Source organism: Hyposmocoma kahamanoa, unplaced genomic scaffold (assembly GCF_003589595.1).
Source record: "Hyposmocoma kahamanoa isolate Upper Pololo Valley unplaced genomic scaffold, ASM358959v1 182, whole genome shotgun sequence".
Lineage (NCBI taxonomy): Eukaryota > Metazoa > Arthropoda > Insecta > Lepidoptera > Cosmopterigidae > Hyposmocoma > Hyposmocoma kahamanoa.
Window position 1 is genome coordinate 2,113,205 of NW_020653713.1, and position 17,452 is coordinate 2,130,656.

At 37.0% G+C, this 17,452-nt stretch overlaps 1 protein-coding gene across 2 annotated transcripts in view; it reads left to right on the forward strand.

Moving 5' to 3' along the window:
• LOC113226147 (cytochrome b-c1 complex subunit Rieske, mitochondrial) overlaps positions 1–14,526 on the forward strand; it is a 60,526-nt gene extending 46,000 nt beyond the window's left edge. The window contains exons 2-5 of one of the 2 annotated variants that reach the window (XM_026458677.1): positions 9,573–9,790; positions 9,873–10,016; positions 12,421–12,598; positions 14,138–14,526. In XM_026458677.1, coding sequence (XP_026314462.1) covers positions 9,586–9,790; positions 9,873–10,016; positions 12,421–12,598; positions 14,138–14,423 — 813 coding nt within the window. In that variant the 5' untranslated portion in view covers positions 9,573–9,585 and the 3' untranslated portion in view covers positions 14,424–14,526. Of the gene's footprint in view, positions 1–9,570; positions 9,791–9,872; positions 10,017–12,420; positions 12,599–14,137 lie in introns of those variants that run through there. The other variant, XM_026458676.1, reaches the window with a different exon arrangement.
• Positions 14,527–17,452: the final 2,926 nt, after the last annotated feature.

Genomic DNA, 17,452 nt, shown 5'->3' on the forward strand with positions numbered 1-17,452 from the left:
TTTTAGGATAAATACTCAGTAAAAACAGATATTTATTGGATATTTATCCTAAGACGGATATTTATCGGGCAAAAACCCATCTCTAGTCATATCACATCTGTCACATCAGACCATCACCGAAAATACAATATTATAATCTGTTAAATTAACTGCCTCCGTGGCCGAACGGTTACCATGCCGGACTGCCATGCAGAGGTCCCAGGCTCGATTCCCGGGTCGGGAGAAATATTTGTATGGCCTACATTTATTTCTCTCGTGAGTTTGGGTGTAATTTGTGGTTGTCTACGTGTGTGTCCATGGCACCCGCGACACAGGGTTTCCCTAGTGCGGGGCTATGTTGATTGTGAGCGTTATTATTATTACTTGTAGCAAGAGTTCGTCCAGGAAACCACCTATTTCTGCCGCCAAGCAATAATGTGAGCATAACTGCGTTCCGATTTGGAAGGATAAGGGTGATGGTGAAATTAGTGATGTAATGTTGAGTGTGTACGTTATTATTATTATAAATGTAATAATGTACTACCTGTTGTGTATGTGCGTAAGTAAAATCAATAAATACAAGTTATAAAGCATAATAATTAAGAACCAACGTCTTCCAGGAAACTGTACCAGAAGCTATGCCAACTAAACCGCGGAACGAATTAGCTTTCTTATCTTTTTGTTGATTTTTAACCATTTTTTTTTGCCGTAGCGCCATCTGTGAGAAATCTATTTGTTCACTCAGCTGTAAATAAATATATGTATAATGTTTATTATGTAAAATTACTATAAGTACAGTAAACAATACAAATTTAAATTTGATTGAGAACAAAATTAAAAAACACACGCTGTATGTAATTTAATTATAAGGTATCGAGTTCTTAAGTTTTCGCGATTTTACACATAGGAAATGAAGCTGTTTTTCCGGATTTAAACTGTAATAATTAAGTTCCCGATATTTAATTATTATATTATTTATAAATAAATAATAATAAAATAAACTGTTTCTTTATTTACGTATACACCATTTAACAAATTTAACATTACTTACTACATTACATAACATAACAATTAAATTGAATTTACATTACAAAGAATAGTATAATTATAAATAATTTATTTATATTTTAAAAATGGAGTGTTCGCTTACAGAGTAGCACGTATCGCATACTGTCTTTACAATTATATTGGCAGAATCGCTCGCTCTCGTAAGAAAAGACCAATGTCTCTTTCGTATTATGGCGAAAAAATCATCTGCTCTTTTCTCGGCAAACATGTCAGACTCACTACAACGCCAGGTAAGCCACAGCATAGCCCAAATGCATTATTGTACTAAACTCCGAGTCTATCAAAAGGTCGCTTAGTATAATGGTACCACAAATGACTTGTGTAGAACGCCTTACAAGAAGCCCTGAACAGAGTTATTTCATTATTTATAATCACGATATTTTTAATTTTATTTGAACAACAAAGTTTCTCCAGCATTTTTATACTTATCCTAAAATAAATTTAAATTTAAATATTTTTCCGGATTTAAATCGCCATGATACAGGTTTCATGGTCATGAGACCTGTAAAGGGCCTGAATAATTTCATTTCCTAAATTATAAGGTATTTACGTATGAAACAAATGATCTAAATCTTCCAAACAGTTGAAAAAAACGGCGGAAACATGAATGCATATAATTACTTTGAAACTTATCTTATCTAACGTAATCGGCATTATTTGTGAAAGTGAGTTATTAGTATATCATCTGGTATCAGCAAAACGAAATCTACAACCTCTTCTAATCAGTTTTTTAATAATGTTATTTACTTTCAATTTTATTGTACTAGGGAGTTTGAAGATCATTGGCTGCTCTTTACAGGGTATTGATGTCCAAGATTATGCGCCAGAAGACCTAATTCAAATTCAACTCATTTGTATTTCATAAGGAAGCAAATAACACTTGAAATCGTAATATGAAATGAAACTATGTTTTCGGATTTAAATCTCGTATAAGTTGACACGGTTGTCTAAGGTGGTAAAGTCATCCGTGTCCATGGGACCTGTAAAGGGCCCGAAACGTTGGTTTGTTTGAAAAACAATTATACGCGATTTAAATCCGGAAAAATAATTTCATTTCCTATGTGTAACAATCGCGAAAACCTAAGAACCCGATATCGTCATATGAATTGAACTCTACCGCTCATTCGTAAGGCAGATTCCCCTGAGAAGAATGAGCAAGAAACTCTAGGGTTTGCTCTTTGTGTATATACATTTGTATACATTTTAAATTTACAATATTTATTTCAAACATTTTAGATTAAGACTACCTGCAAGAGCGTTGTATGACCCGTTTATGATCACTACCACGGTTTCTTGTCATTCAAGTACGCAGAAGCTGTATTATAAATAAACTTTCACATCATCAGCTTACACGCACCCACTGCTGGACATAAGCCTCCCCTTGAACACGCCAACACTCCCGGTCTTGTGCCGCCCACATCCAACCACTCCCGGCCACCTTGCTCAGGTCGTCCGTACAACTTGCCGCAGGCGTCCCACACTATTTTTTCCTTGACGTGGTCACCATTCTAGAAGAAGTCTGCTCCATCGGCGATGAACCCTCCTGCAAATATGCCCGACCCACTGCCTCTTAAGCTTACTGATTTTGCGATCTATGTCGGTCACTTTAGTTCCCTGACGTATGACCTCATTAGAGATTCGGTCCATCAGAGAAACCCCAAGCATAGCTCGCTCCATCGCACGCTGAGCGACCTTGAATTTGTGGACGAGGCCTGTTATTAATGTTCACGCCTCGGCTACGTAGGACATAACTGGTAGAACGCACTGGTTACGTGCCTTAGTTTTCAGGCTGTGTAAATAATCTTTAGTATAAAATTTTTGTTTCACTGTAGTTTTAAACCTCGTAGATCGTGTGTCCGTGTCTATAAAACTGTCATACGACTGCTCTTATTGCATGCTTGCGAAGCTTGGATGCTAACTCTGAGAGAAGACAACAAGCTTCTAGTCACCGAAAGGAAAATCTTTCTTAAGATTCTGGGACCGACGCAGAGGGAAAATGGTAGCTGGAGGACCCTAAAAATCAGGAGCTGAAGGGCATGGTGTCTGAGCTCAATATCGTCGGAGAAATCAAGACCGCAAAACTCCGTTGGCTGGGACATCTTGGAAAGGATGCTAGCTTATAGGGCGGTGAAAAGGGCTTACGTAAGACTTTCTAGTGGCCGACGACCCGTTGGGAGGGACGAAGTGGAAAAATACCTCCACGCTGTAGACGCAGAGAATTGGGAAGAGATCGCAGAAGACAGGCTGGCGCCAACTGGTATCAGAGGCCAAGACCAACTTTGGTGGGTAAAATCAGCGTAAGTCGCACCCCTCATTGGAAGAATGGCAGAAGTGGAGATACGTCAGAAATTTTATTGCTCCATTAGATACAGAAAAATATAATCCACATCCTCTCCAATTCTTGTAATTCTACAGACTAATATTGTAGATAGAGTTACACGAATTGGAGAGGAAGTGGGTTACATTTTTCTGTATGTAATGAAGCAATAAACATGTTTGACTTACGCCATTCTTCCATAAGGGGTGCGAGTTGACATTTTCTTAGGTGACAATAAAACTGAATTAGCAGTATTTGTAATAAATATTAGTAATATCTCGTAAGTTACCGGAATACAAATATGTTAGTTATGACAAGTGGGGCAGAATAGCGCGCCAAATAATAAAGACACTGCAGTGGTACATGTTTTACTGATAAAAACCAATGAAGTTATCTATATTATCGTTATTTGTACGATCCTACGAAACCCAACGGATTTGTCTCGATGAACAATAAGATCCTCGTACACTGAATTGTGCGCCGTACGAAAGATGGTATACAAAAAGATAGGACCCCGGAGCGCTTTTTAAACAGAGCATGCCCTTTATTATTCTACCCTCGCAATGCGGCTTTGTTGTACAACATTGAACCTGGACATGATATAAACCAGTTTCTTAAAAGAAGTAAGCGCATATTGATTTATATCATCACGATTACCTAAAATAGAAGCAAATTGAAAATTGATTACCGCTCTACAATGAATCTACACAATCTATTTTAATATATATCTACATTTTATCGATAACCAAATTACACTTGAAATTATTTGTTTATAATGCCTGGTGGTAAGAGACACGCCTGTCAATAACAATGGCAATGCCACTTAGTGCTTTAATCACAAAGATCTAAGCGACACTGTCATCCTGAGACAATAATTGACAAGTCCCACGTGCCTGTAATTTCACTAGCACCCTTACCCTTCAAAACCGGAACGCAATAATGTTCACATTACTAATATTACATTACATAATTAATAAGGTAAAGATCAAATTTAATTAAATATTTAAGGTAATGATGAACAGTATTGAAGACTACTATTCCTACGCAAGTCAGAATCCCCTGAGAATAATGAGGCTCTATATTTATCTTTTTTCACATTTAGCATTCATATAATATAAAAGAGCTGAATGGATTTTCTCATGGATTTTTGGCAACTAAATATACAGAAATTGTATTTATAATAAAACTGTTTTATAGGTTTAGTAGCATGGAAAGAGTTCCTCCAGGTAAGTACTGCCACCTTACCTATTTCTTGATGACATTACCGCCAAGCAGTAATGTCAGCGTTTTGTGTTCCGGTTTTGAAGTATAAGGGTGCTGGTGAATTTACATTACAGGGGCATGATACTTGTCAACTTACGTCTCAGAGTGACGGGCACAGCCCTTCAGATTTTTGCGATTTAAAACTGCAAGTGTTATGGACAGGCGTGTGACTTGCCATCGGGCGCACCATGACTTGTTCGTTCCGTAACTTGATATTATAAAAAAAAGGTTTTTTATTTCCCTCGAAACCTCGGAAGTGGCAAATTTTGATTATTGGCTTGAATCTTTTTGCGAAGCGTATTCATTAGCCCTTAAATCATGACGTCGTGTCTTTTTTTAGTTGTCGTTAGTCGTAGTTGCTATATACAATCGATACGTGAAATTAACGGAACTGTTACAATGGCAGTCTGTTGAATTAATGTAACATTGAAGCTCGCCCTTGCCCTTTGCCTTGTATGCGAGCGATTGATGAATTTTATGGAGGTTGTTTAATTATACCGAAAGCCGCGGTCGGCCAGCGGGACTTGAACCCAGCCGGTTGAACTTCCACGATGACAGGTGTCGGCTGAATACAACAGTTGCCAAATTACACAAAGTGACCACTCAATTTGGATCATAGCCAACCAGAAATCAAGCATCAAAATCCAGTAGTGCAGTTTTCCCGTTACACGTAGTAAAAAAATATACATAGGTATTTCTTGTCTACGTCTCAAAGTTATTTCGTAATATATAATATTTACCAATTTATTGCAACTTAACAATCATTGTTTGATTACAGTTCGTTCGTATATGTTATTGGTTTTCACGGTGTAACAGCCGCGAGTAAACCCGCTAATTATCGAAACATTCCTTTGGCGTGGCGCACAGTACATAGCATGCACGCAGCACGCAATATGTGTCAGCTGTATGCGGCAATAAATTCATTGTATAATGGGCATGCCGCGGTTCAAATTGGGCCGTCCCTCCCAAGAGCGCCCCGCGCGCATCGCCGCCATTATCTAAACACGCTCTATTCAGTTCTGAAACGCATCTTGCGGACGCACCGAGACTAACGATCGCCGACCCCAGCGCCATCTATTCACTAGCGTCACTACAAAACTCGCACACATACAAACTATTCTATAAATTTACAAGTACTTCGTTCGTTGCCTCCGTGTGCGTTGTACGTCTACGAAAATTTGGTACTTTGCTGTATAAAATTGTGCATGACGACATTAGAGGAGTTAGCACCGCGGAAATATCGAACTATGCAAGTGAGGTCATCAGGACCGTAATAAAATGATACAATTTCCTTAAATATTATAATACACAGTTATTGGTATATTTTGTCATAGTAATAATAATTGGGATATTAATGAAACTTTAAAAATCAATATCGAAGTTGAATTAATTGTCATAAAATGTAATTGAAATATCAATTTTACCTTAACCTAAATTATGGAAACGCGCAGGTATAATTTTTGGCGACGAAAAGGCTAGTTAACCTTACTTACGCGGTAATTAACCTGCTAGAGGAGTACTATACCGAAATTAATAATTCTATGCAAAATAGACGGACATGGCGCACGCAACTCAACTGCGTTATTTATTGCTACGAGTGTGAGCTGAGTTGTCAAGGATAAATGCGCGGGTGTGGGTAGCCCGCACACGCACCCATATTGAGCAGCAAGTGTGTGCGTGCGTGCGCTGCTGCGACGCTCACGGACACATGCGAACAAAGCGCAGCAGTGGCCATGAAATTGTTTATAGAACTCTACACTTAGAATATACCTACATCTCGAGGTCGCGTGGAATAGACCAACATTTAAAAATTAATTTATGCTAATAATTTAGTTTTTATCGAAACTCGCTGAAGTGTTTAGGTTGCTATTCACTTGTTTGGTACTCGTAGTGCCATCTGGCCGCTGTCGCATGAAGTTTCACTAATCGTGTACTACGCATATTACAAAAAGGAATTGAAAATGAATATTGTTATATAAATAAACCGCTTGACCTAAAACAAACACTTTAGTCTATTACGAAGGACGACAAATAATACAAAATCAACAAAAAGTATACATAATAAATTTAATTAAAAATATACAGTAAATATCTAAAAATTGAATTAGAAACATCTTTATCTTGCTTATTTACTGCGGCGGGCGGCGTCGTGAGACTGTTCAAACTACTTTCTTAACTGTTAAATTGTTTAACGAGTACTTGAACTCTAGATAACAAAGTGTTTCCTATTTGAATTCACTTATATCCCAGAGTATATTATACATGTAGGTATCCATCTTGATGCAGCATGTACTAGTAGACAATGGACATTTACAGACCTACCGGTTACCTAAGTGTGATTATTATACTACACGATCAAATTCGGCAAGGCGCCTCAAAGTGCAGGAAATAATAAAAGATTATTAGTGCTGTAGCAAATCAATGGGATGATGATGTCGGCATGGGAATGATGCGAAATGAGACTTGCCTAGTTCTCTTATCACGTTGAATACGTTTGGCTAAAGCGCCATCTAGTTGAATAAGCCGGAACTTGAATCACAAGCATAGTTTTAGATTGATGACAGTAGAAAAAAAATCTGCACTTATACCCGAGTAAAAAAATACAAATATTTGTAATAAAAATTGGGACTTTTTCCTTATAAATACAATTCTATATAACTGTAGTAAAATCTATCTCCATAACGAAAGACCTCAAAAACTGAATAGATTTATTGTCACATATGCTTACATCAAAATTGATATTGTCATAGGTAAATTAACATCGTTAATTTATTATTGCAGACTAACTTAATAATTTTATATATCTCCAAATTGCTTTCAACCTTCATGTCATGTAATGAATTGAAGGCCGACAAGTAGGAATACGTCTTTTTTTAGGGATGCAGTTCAGAGGGATAAAATCATTTGAATCGCAGTGCGCATGTCTCAATTATTTGCTATTATTCCCAATAAACATCGCAAAAGTTAAGTCACAACTCACAGTTATTAAGAATATTTTAAATGTATTATTGAACGCTCATTTAATAATTTATTGCCTGTTCAGTAAAACAAGCCGAAGTTTAAGAAGTTCTCAGGAAATCATGTGAAAATCCCAGAAAAACCAACACACAAGGGAAACTTAATTGACTATGGTTTAAACCACGTCTAACAGCCTCGTATGAGAAACTCGCGCCGCGTACAACAAGTGAATAGTTAGATTATTATCGACATAATTTATTTACCAAATTTAAATCGACTTTGTGTGAATTTGGAATACTTGGTAACCATGATGTAGTGTTGCTAGCAATAAAATTTGAACTTTTTAATTTATATAATAATAAATTATATTTATACATAAATACGACGAAATTAAATTTCATAACATGAAATGAAGCATGTCACGCTAAACAAATAATAATTTTATGAATAATAAAATAAAAAATAAAAGTATGATACAGAAATTATTAAGAAAAAATATCGGACTAAATCATAAAATGTCAAATCAAAGCATGGTCTTTCAATAGTCCTAACCAGCTCGTTTTTATAATTTATATTTTAACAATCAACATATAAAACATCTCATACCAAAAATACAAAACAAATAAAAACTAAATACATAGAATAGTTGATTCAATTTGTAGGTAAGTAAACTTTATTATTTAGAAAACAAGTAACGGAGTCCTTACACATCAGTACCAGCGCGGCATTCAAGTTTTAGAACGCGCTGGCGGTCAGAGGAGACCAGTTACGGTGATGATCACTCAATTTATCACTGAACAATGTTTAAGTACCTTCAGTACAGTAACACAGTAAAATACAAGCGGTATTTCACACAAGGCGAAATATGGCGAAAAAAAACTAAATATGGCGGTGAATCCACAAAGTGTCTACGAGTGTCAATGGGTGGTCTAAGACAGACGCGTGTTACTCAGGACGGTTAGTAGTTATAGACTGTCGCAATCACGAAAATTAGTTCAGTCAGCAGGGCAAAGAGGATAGCAAACATAAATGTTAATGAAATGAGGGTAGGCGAAGTCTACCTTGACGTCCATGCAAACAACGTATTTTTGCAAAAAATAAAACCACGTACCTATTTTGGTTAGTTAATTTGTTTTATATTGGTTATGTGAATGTTATTAATACATTAATACTATTAAATGGGTTAAAGATGTATGACCTACCTACTTATCAACTATCTGAAGTGTCGCAATGTGAAATTTTGTGTCTTTATCTTAATTTTGTCTTTCTTTATTTCTCATAACAAGCCGTGTAATCCATGTGTTTGTTATATAACTCAATCATTTCTAGTAGCGAGGAACTGTTTGCTTACCATTATGTTTTAATTTCTTTATTTGTTTGTTGCTTTATTCTCTCTTTAATTGTTTTAATATTGTATTAAAAGCTGTTTGTACATACCGTCTAGATAAAATAAATGAACAAAAATAAATTATGTAAAGATTTTGTATTGAGTATGAACTAACTATAATAAGAGGATAGTATTAATTATAATAGAATGATCAAATAAGTATCTAAAAATATGAGTATTACAATGACAAACATAATATTATTTGAAACCAAACAAAAATCTATTTATTTTTTATCTATATAATATTTTAAATAGTAAACCACTGTAACTAAACTAACGGATAACTCACATATTTATGTCGAAAATCGTCGAGTCACCGCCGCGGCATCTCATGATTAAGGATCGCGAATTGGTTCGAAACATATCGAGCAACAATTCGACTTAAATCGTGAGTTATCCGTTACTTTAGTTAACATATAATATTTGTGCTGTTTTTAGTTAAAATGATTAAAATATATCTGCAATAAAAAAAAGATGTATGAACTAAAAATAACTAATGGCAACACTAATCTTGACGTTTCTCGTCCTGACTTTAGATCGTACGACTTGTAGGTACTGCGTTTTGCGAACGAAATAAAGCAACATTATTGCGAATTTCAGAAGGTAAATCAGGATGAATTCCATCGCGCGGGCTGGACACTTATCCCCTTACTTCAAGCACACAACTTCTGTTGTTTCAAATGGCCTGAAACCCGCCGTTGTAGTGTTTACACCTTCTGATAAGTTAGTGGTACAGCCTCTGCCCAAAGCATCGACTCCGCATGCTATGCACGGTGCCTTGGCCATCCAGGGCTTAAAAGTTAAATGCGGCACTAGGCGTGAGTATTGTGAATCGTCTTCATGTAGAATATAGCTTGATTATGGAAGAAAATCTTATTACATAACACTTGTCATTTTCAGCGACTGTGCAAGTGCGATTCGCGCATAGTGACATAGCAGTCCCTGATTTCTCGGCGTACCGCCGCAAGGAGACCCAGGACCCAACACATAGGAGCAATGAGAGCAAAGACAAACGCCAGTCCTTCACATATTTGATTGGTGCAGGTTAATTTCCACCGACTCGAATAAAAACATTAGGTGTTTAAGTTAAAACGCACTAACATAAAAAATATAGAAGTCTAGCACATATCACAGTTGCAAAGTTACATTGTGTTGCATTATCTGTGATTTAAAACAAGTCTTGGGAAAAGGCCATGACCATAAATCAAAATGTTCACAAACTTATTTACTCATTATTTCAAATAAATTAATTTATTCACAGTCAGCGTTATGAGTGTACAAGGCGATGCTGCTGCATATTTACTATGACTCACATCTCATAGCTTATAATGGATGCAACATTTTAATGAAAAGGAATTCTGTATTGACATATTTAAAGAATTTTCTGTAGTTAAATTTTATAGTTGTGTAACCGCTCACGCGATACATGCAGCCGTAGACGCATACCACACCTAGAGGTGCTGGTGATGATTTTATACCGATTGAAGTTATAACAGGTAAAAGAACTAATATTAATTGCTATTTCGGTAACTACTCTAGCAAACCATAACGTTTTTAATGCCTGTGTCTGTTGTTTAAAAAAATAACTTGAAAAATATGTCATGACAATCGTGTGTTATTGTTTGGGCTGGTGATTTCGGTGTTTATTTATTGAAAACATACCATAAGTAGCATTTTTTAAGTTTACCCTGAATATAAATGTTTATAAACTATACTCTAAGGAGTAATTTCACGAGAAACGTTAGAACCACTCAAACGGAATATTATCATATTTAACCAAGTACACCAAAAATTTCATTAGTGCTTTTTAAGTGCAGGATTTGCGGTGTATTACTGCATTTTATTTGAGATGTTTTTGTTGGTAGTACGGAGGGTATTTATTTAGCAATGCAGAATAATAATTTCTATTTATAAAAACTTGTATTTAAACTGAATGCTTTTCTTATTTGCGAAACCAAATAGCCGCCATTTTGCGGTAGGAGGAGCGCATCGCGTGAGCGGTTATGGTAAAGGAGATGATAAGTCATATCCTCCTTAGCGCCACCAGTCGCTATAATACACTAGATATGATAATTTTTGACTTCAATAAAAGTGTGTTAGTGGAAGGTCCATTATGCACCACTGAATTAATTTGGATCACTGCAGTTAAGGTTGAATGTAAGAGTCACTATAGTTATAGGCATAAAACCACATTAAATCTCAGAAGAACCTTTATATCTATACAATAAGAGAAAAAAGATGTTTAGCATTTCACAACACTTTCACTCTTTTTCCATAGAAGTAAAATGGTGAACTGACTCCTAAATCACAGGCATGCCTGTGCTTTTATTGTGTTGATTACATTAGTCCACTGTATTGAAGAAATGCTACTGACATTAATAGAATCTTTGCTCCGTAGAAGTGTGCTTGTACAGTAATTTACAAACTGATCCCCAAATGCCTCTGAGGAAAAATTTGAAAATGCTGACTTATCTTGTATCACAGTACATTAAAAATACACACACTAAATAACTGCTGCTGGACCAATGAGGTTGTCAATTCTTTAAACCTAAAGATACTTCATACTTGGTTGTTATAGGTTTAATGAATTCAATTAATTTATTTATTTATTGTATTATTTATTTATTTGATTATAGTTGAGCAGCTTTCTCTGGTATGTCTACATCACACTAGTGTTGAAATTTGTGTCATTTATTTTAGTTCACTTTTTTAGCACTAATTCACTCTTTCATAGCCAGCTGAGCTTGTTTTTGAAGACATTAGCAGTGACAGCAGAAATAACATCTTCCCATAGCATGTTCCAAATATGCACCACACTGTTGCTGAAAAAATTGTGTGCAGCAGGTGTTTTGGAAGGTGCATGAACTAGTTGGTAGGTGGTGACCACCTGATGGATTGAAGTTTTCTTTTCTTTTAAAGATGTATGTCTGGTAGATTATACTTACACATCAGAATTTTATAAATCTCAATAAGGTCACCATGAGGGCGCTTTCTTCGAGAGTAGTGAGTAGTGTAATACACATTGTCTCACCTGTTAGGATTTGCATCAAAGAGCTTGTGGCATTTTAGTTGCCCTCCTCTTTAAGTTTTCAAGTAGGTGTATGCCTTTTTGAAAATAAGGGCTCCAGATTTGATATCTATACTCCAGCAGTGACCGTGTATTGGTCTGGTAGATTTTGAGGAAAACGTCTACTGTCATTGCTTAGAATGATCTGCTTATGACATAGATAAAGAAGTTAGCTTGGTTACTTAAGGAGTTAGTTTATTTCAAGTACCTGGACAAAGAGGTTGTGCACCTGGTGAATAGTGACACGCCTGACCATGACATGTTGCAACGCCACTCAGAGCTTTAAATCGTAATGACTGATGAATGCTACTGCCACTGTGTCCGTCACCCTACCTGTCCCACATGTCTGTAGTTTCACCAGCGCCCTTATATGCATTCCAGTTGGTGGTGTTGCTGGAGCTTATGCAGCCAAAGCTGTGGTCACCCAATTCGTTTCATCGATGTCAGCGGCGGCCGATGTGTTAGCCTTAGCCAAGATTGAAATTAAGCTTGCTGACATCCCTGAGGGCAAGTCCGCTACCTTCAAATGGCGTGGAAAGCCTTTGTTCATTCGTCATAGGTAAATGGAACATTATTATAAATATTATTGGAATGTGTTTGGGTTCATATTTTTTTGGAGATATTTACCCTGAAGAACGTGAGCATTTTTCCCAACTGAGCTAACACTTCTTTTTAATAACTAATACCACACCACACATACCACATTCAATCGCCATTATTTATTAACCGACTTCAAAAAAAGGAGCAGGTTCTCAATTCGACTTTGTTTTTTTATTTTATTTTGTAATTATGTCACGCGGTAACTCCGGTATTTGTGAACCGATTTTCAGGATTCTTTTTTTGTTAGAAAGAGGGTACCTCTATAGTGGTCTCATTTAATTTTGAAGAAAATCATCCACCTCTAAGGTTGGTCGCTGTTCACGCATGAAGATTCATTTTTATAAATAGTGCCTAAATTTTATTATAAGGAGCAATTATTTTAATGGTAGATTTTCCTATTCTCTAATTCAAGGCGTTTTTCTCAATATACTTTTAGTAGTGAGAACCGATTTTTATTATCTCCTGTGTCAAGTCCCGTATAGTGGCGAACTAGGGGATGAATCCGGGTTTGCGCACTTTCCGGTAACCGATTTCAATAAAACTTGGTAATTATATACTTCCACGTACTTTTGAGGTCGATTTTAGTATTCTGTACTGAGTTAGGTTATATTTTTTACCTCAATAAAGATTCGCGAGTCGGTGTCGTATTTTATACGCACGTTTACGTCACCGTAAAGGTTCGAAAAGCAGATTGTTGCGATTGTATCCAATCAAATGTGCACACAAAGCTATACAAACGTGTGTGAGAAGCGCGTACGAAAGTACATTGTTGTTCCATAATGTTTATAATGTCGGAAGAAATGAAGAGAATGATAAGGTTGAAAAAGATGCTACTAGAATTTAAGTTGAAACAAATGACTGGCCTACGGCACTTACGGGATTTTTATATGATATCACATTATACTTGAAATTTCATTGATAATGGTAGTGGCATCAGAAACAAGAAGTGGTAAGCTTAGAATACCGAGCCAGCAGCCGCTGGAATTACTCAGTGGGCTTCAGGACCAAGAGAGGTAGGCACAGCAAATAGTAGTCGACGGTATGCCTCAACATGCCTGGTATGTCACGTCATACCTAAGGACATTGCGGCATTTGCACGCACACTTCATAGCCCTGCACTAGGAAAACATTATATCGCAGATGCAATGGACACACACGTAGGGTCGTATTCCAGAACTCTACTCAATGCTCAAGTCAGGATTTTAGTATGACTTCAAGCACTAGAAATACGACCCTAATGGCAAGGACTTGAGTATGATTTCTAGCGCTTTAAATCATACTCAAGTCCTGACTTGAGCATTGAGTAGAGTTCTGGAATACGACCCATAGACAACCACAAATTACACCCAAATTTCTCACGGCCTGGGATTTGTACCCGGAACGTTCGGCCACGGAGACAGTGAAATGGATGCCGAAGGCTCCTTTGCTATGCCGTCCTGGCAATGGGCTCCGGGCCTAGTCTTTCGTTTTAACCCTACTTATCATTATTAATTTCCAGGACGGATAAGGAGATTGCAACAGAACAAGCGGTGCCATTGGACCAGCTCAGAGACCCAGAACACGATAATCAGCGTACAAATGACCCAAAGTGGTTAGTCGTCATTGGAGTGTGCACACACTTGGGTTGCGTGCCCGTTGCAAATGCTGGCGACTTCGGCGGGTACTACTGCCCGTGCCACGGCTCCCACTACGACGCTTCAGGACGTATCCGCAAAGGCCCCGCCCCCCTTAACCTCGAGGTCCCCCCGCACAGCTTCGATTCAGACCTCCTAATTGTAGGTTAAACGAGTTATGTATTTATTAGACAATTTATTTATCAGTTATCAATCAAACTGGTACTGTAAACCATAGTTTTATGGATAATACTAATCAATAAAATGTGATCCTGATTTATAGATTGTTCTTATTCTAGTTAATCGAAAATAATTAGAACCTACATAGTTTTTACCCTTATTAGTATTATAAAATTGTATATTTAGTATTAAGTGGCAAATCGACAGCGAAATCAAAATGAAGTGCTAAGATGAAATGTTTTTTTTTTTTGACTTATTTTTATATGATGTTTAATTTAAAACAGATTTTTAGAGAGAATACTTCGAAAACCTATCACAAATATTATTATTTTATTACCTAGTCTCAGAGCAGAGAATTCCCTGTACTATGTTACCAGTACAGGGAATTCTACCAGTTAAGTACCAGTTAACAGAATTAACTCCTGGGCGCCGCCCAGAACACCCAAACCTGATGCGAATGAAGCTTCATACTTGTTTTTTTTTATTTGATCGAGTATTACATATTTCACAGTAATTGCTTCGGATGTCGTACGGAGAACGAAAGTAGATCCTCAGAACCTGTAAAGGTGGCCTTTCGCCAAAAGGTGGAAGCCCTTATTGCAGCGTTACTATGGTCGAATATTTTTTAATTGGATTAGTTAGGCAAAAAGTTGCCATTTAGTCGATGAAATGGTTAGTTAGTGTCCGACGCGTGCCAACAATAGGTCTCGAAAGACCTATCTGAGCTCAGTCCGCCCTTTTCGCTTTGCATGGTATGGTTGTGTCGTTCTTTCGTGCAAATTCTCTAAAATCCTAGAAAATTGCCTTATTGTTCTGTTTAGGAGGGCAAAAATGATGGCCGCACCAAAAATATTACCTGGGGCGGTATTTCATATCATTGTAAAGCCTTATTTTAATAAATTTTCAATTTTCTGCTTATTTAAATATTTTTTTTGTTACAAGAAACGAAAGTAAAGCTTAGACCCCTGCAACATGGTCGATTCTTGTTTGGAGAACTAAATTAATTGCTCCAATTCGCAATGAACCGCTAGACTGCAGCACATTGATAGAAATTTCAATATAATATCAAAACATCGTAACTTGTAACAATAGGTATTGATGGTACTTAACTTTCAACGAAATGCCAGCAGCGTATAATTTAAATTATAGTAACAATCCAGAATTTATTTCTTTTTAAATTTGTAACTACGACCAATCAATATCAAGATTTTGTAGTGTTCAAATTAAGAATGTGTGAGTTTTGGCGACATCGAGTATATAACCAGAAATTGAGACGAAATAAGGGCCATACATTCCTGGTCTCTTCACTCATCTCTTCACTGGACTCATCAGTGATACATCACTTATAAATATCAACTGTCGTTTGCACTGAAATATAGACAGGCCAACAACTGACCTGTGTGTACGTCTCCGTATATTCCAAAAATATTCTGTATTTATTGTAATAAGATAATATCTCTAACAATGGCGTGCTGTTTCATTCGGTGACGTGGGGAAAAACAGCAAAACGTCTAATTACGAAACAAACAAAATGAAATTTCATCGGTAATTAAATATGTAATTTTGCAGATTTCGTCCATTATAGCAAAGCTCAAGTTAACTGGCCGATTTGAAGTGAAACAATTGACGACGCCTGTCAATTGTTTCGAACTCGGGCTAGCCAATCGGAGCGCAGTTGTCACCTTAGAATAATAATGCATAGAACATTGACTTACAAATAAATGGACGACGGGTCTAATACAAAAACCACGAAAAAATGTCCCAAGTCAACCTATTCGAAATTTAAATTGTAATGTCATCGCAGTATCGCGCTGTCAGTCGAACAAATGAAGGCTAAAGCGGAGTTTGGCGCTCTGTATATGATTTTAGCGCCTTACAAGTGCGGACACTTTTTAGCGCGGACCCAACATACAATTCCATATAATTGTAAGTCAATGGCATAGAATGATAGTTTCATATCAAACGAACTGTCACAAGTGAGGCAAAAATCAAATACATGTAGGCTAGTTTTAGTACTAGGCTAATTTTCGGTTTTAGTGAATATTTATATAAAAATATTAGTTGAAACGCGTTACTTCCTTGCGGAATGTGATGTTAGTATCTATTTTATGTTTGTCTGACGTATTTTTACACTCATTTACCGCACATTTCGTCATTTTTAGCTAAAATTCTTGATCTGTTCGCGGTGCAAGTTGACCTTGAGCACTGAAGGCCCGCCCGCTCGTGTAGGCCCTTTTGGCGCGCTTCAATTTGCCTCACTTAGCGTGTGCGGGCTAGGTTTCTATGCGTTATTATTCTAAGGTTGTCACAGTAAAGATATGGCAGAATAGTTTTCAAACAAATGAAATGACATTTCGTCTCTATTTCTGATTATCAATCGCAATCGAGGCTTAAGGTACTTCCATTGGTTTTTTTTCACCCACGCCGCGAACGAAGCTAACTTAGCTTAGCTCTCGTAGCCGGGGCATCTTTTCACACTTCAGTTCACACCGCGAACTAAGCTAACCGAGCTAACTAATCCAACGATCCCGGTAGCTATGTAAAACATGTCGCTCTGCTGCCGCCCTTCATCCCCACACGTATCCATAGTCTGCCCATTAGTTGCAGAAAACTAGGTCTATCCACCCTGGAATAAGCTTATTCCAGTGGCACCGCTCCTCGATTACGAAAACTACAAGACCTAGCTTAGATCTGATTGCACTAAAAAAAGTCGTGATGTAGTCGGTTCTATTCATAAAAAACTAGATTTACACATGCCATTTTGAAGTTCAATGTTTTACTGTCCACGCTGAAACGTAGTTATTCTGGCGGCACCATTTTTGAACCTCGGAAACCACAGCACCTAGCTTAGAACTGCCTCTACCACGAGTTTACTGTAACGGTTGTCGTACTCGCGTACCTCACAGTTTTGTATGGTAAAATTATACAGCCCCTCTAGCAGTCACTAGAAGAAACAACATTTTGTATAAAAACATTTTACGCGGTCTCTAGTGTTATCTGTCACCGTAATCTCATGTACA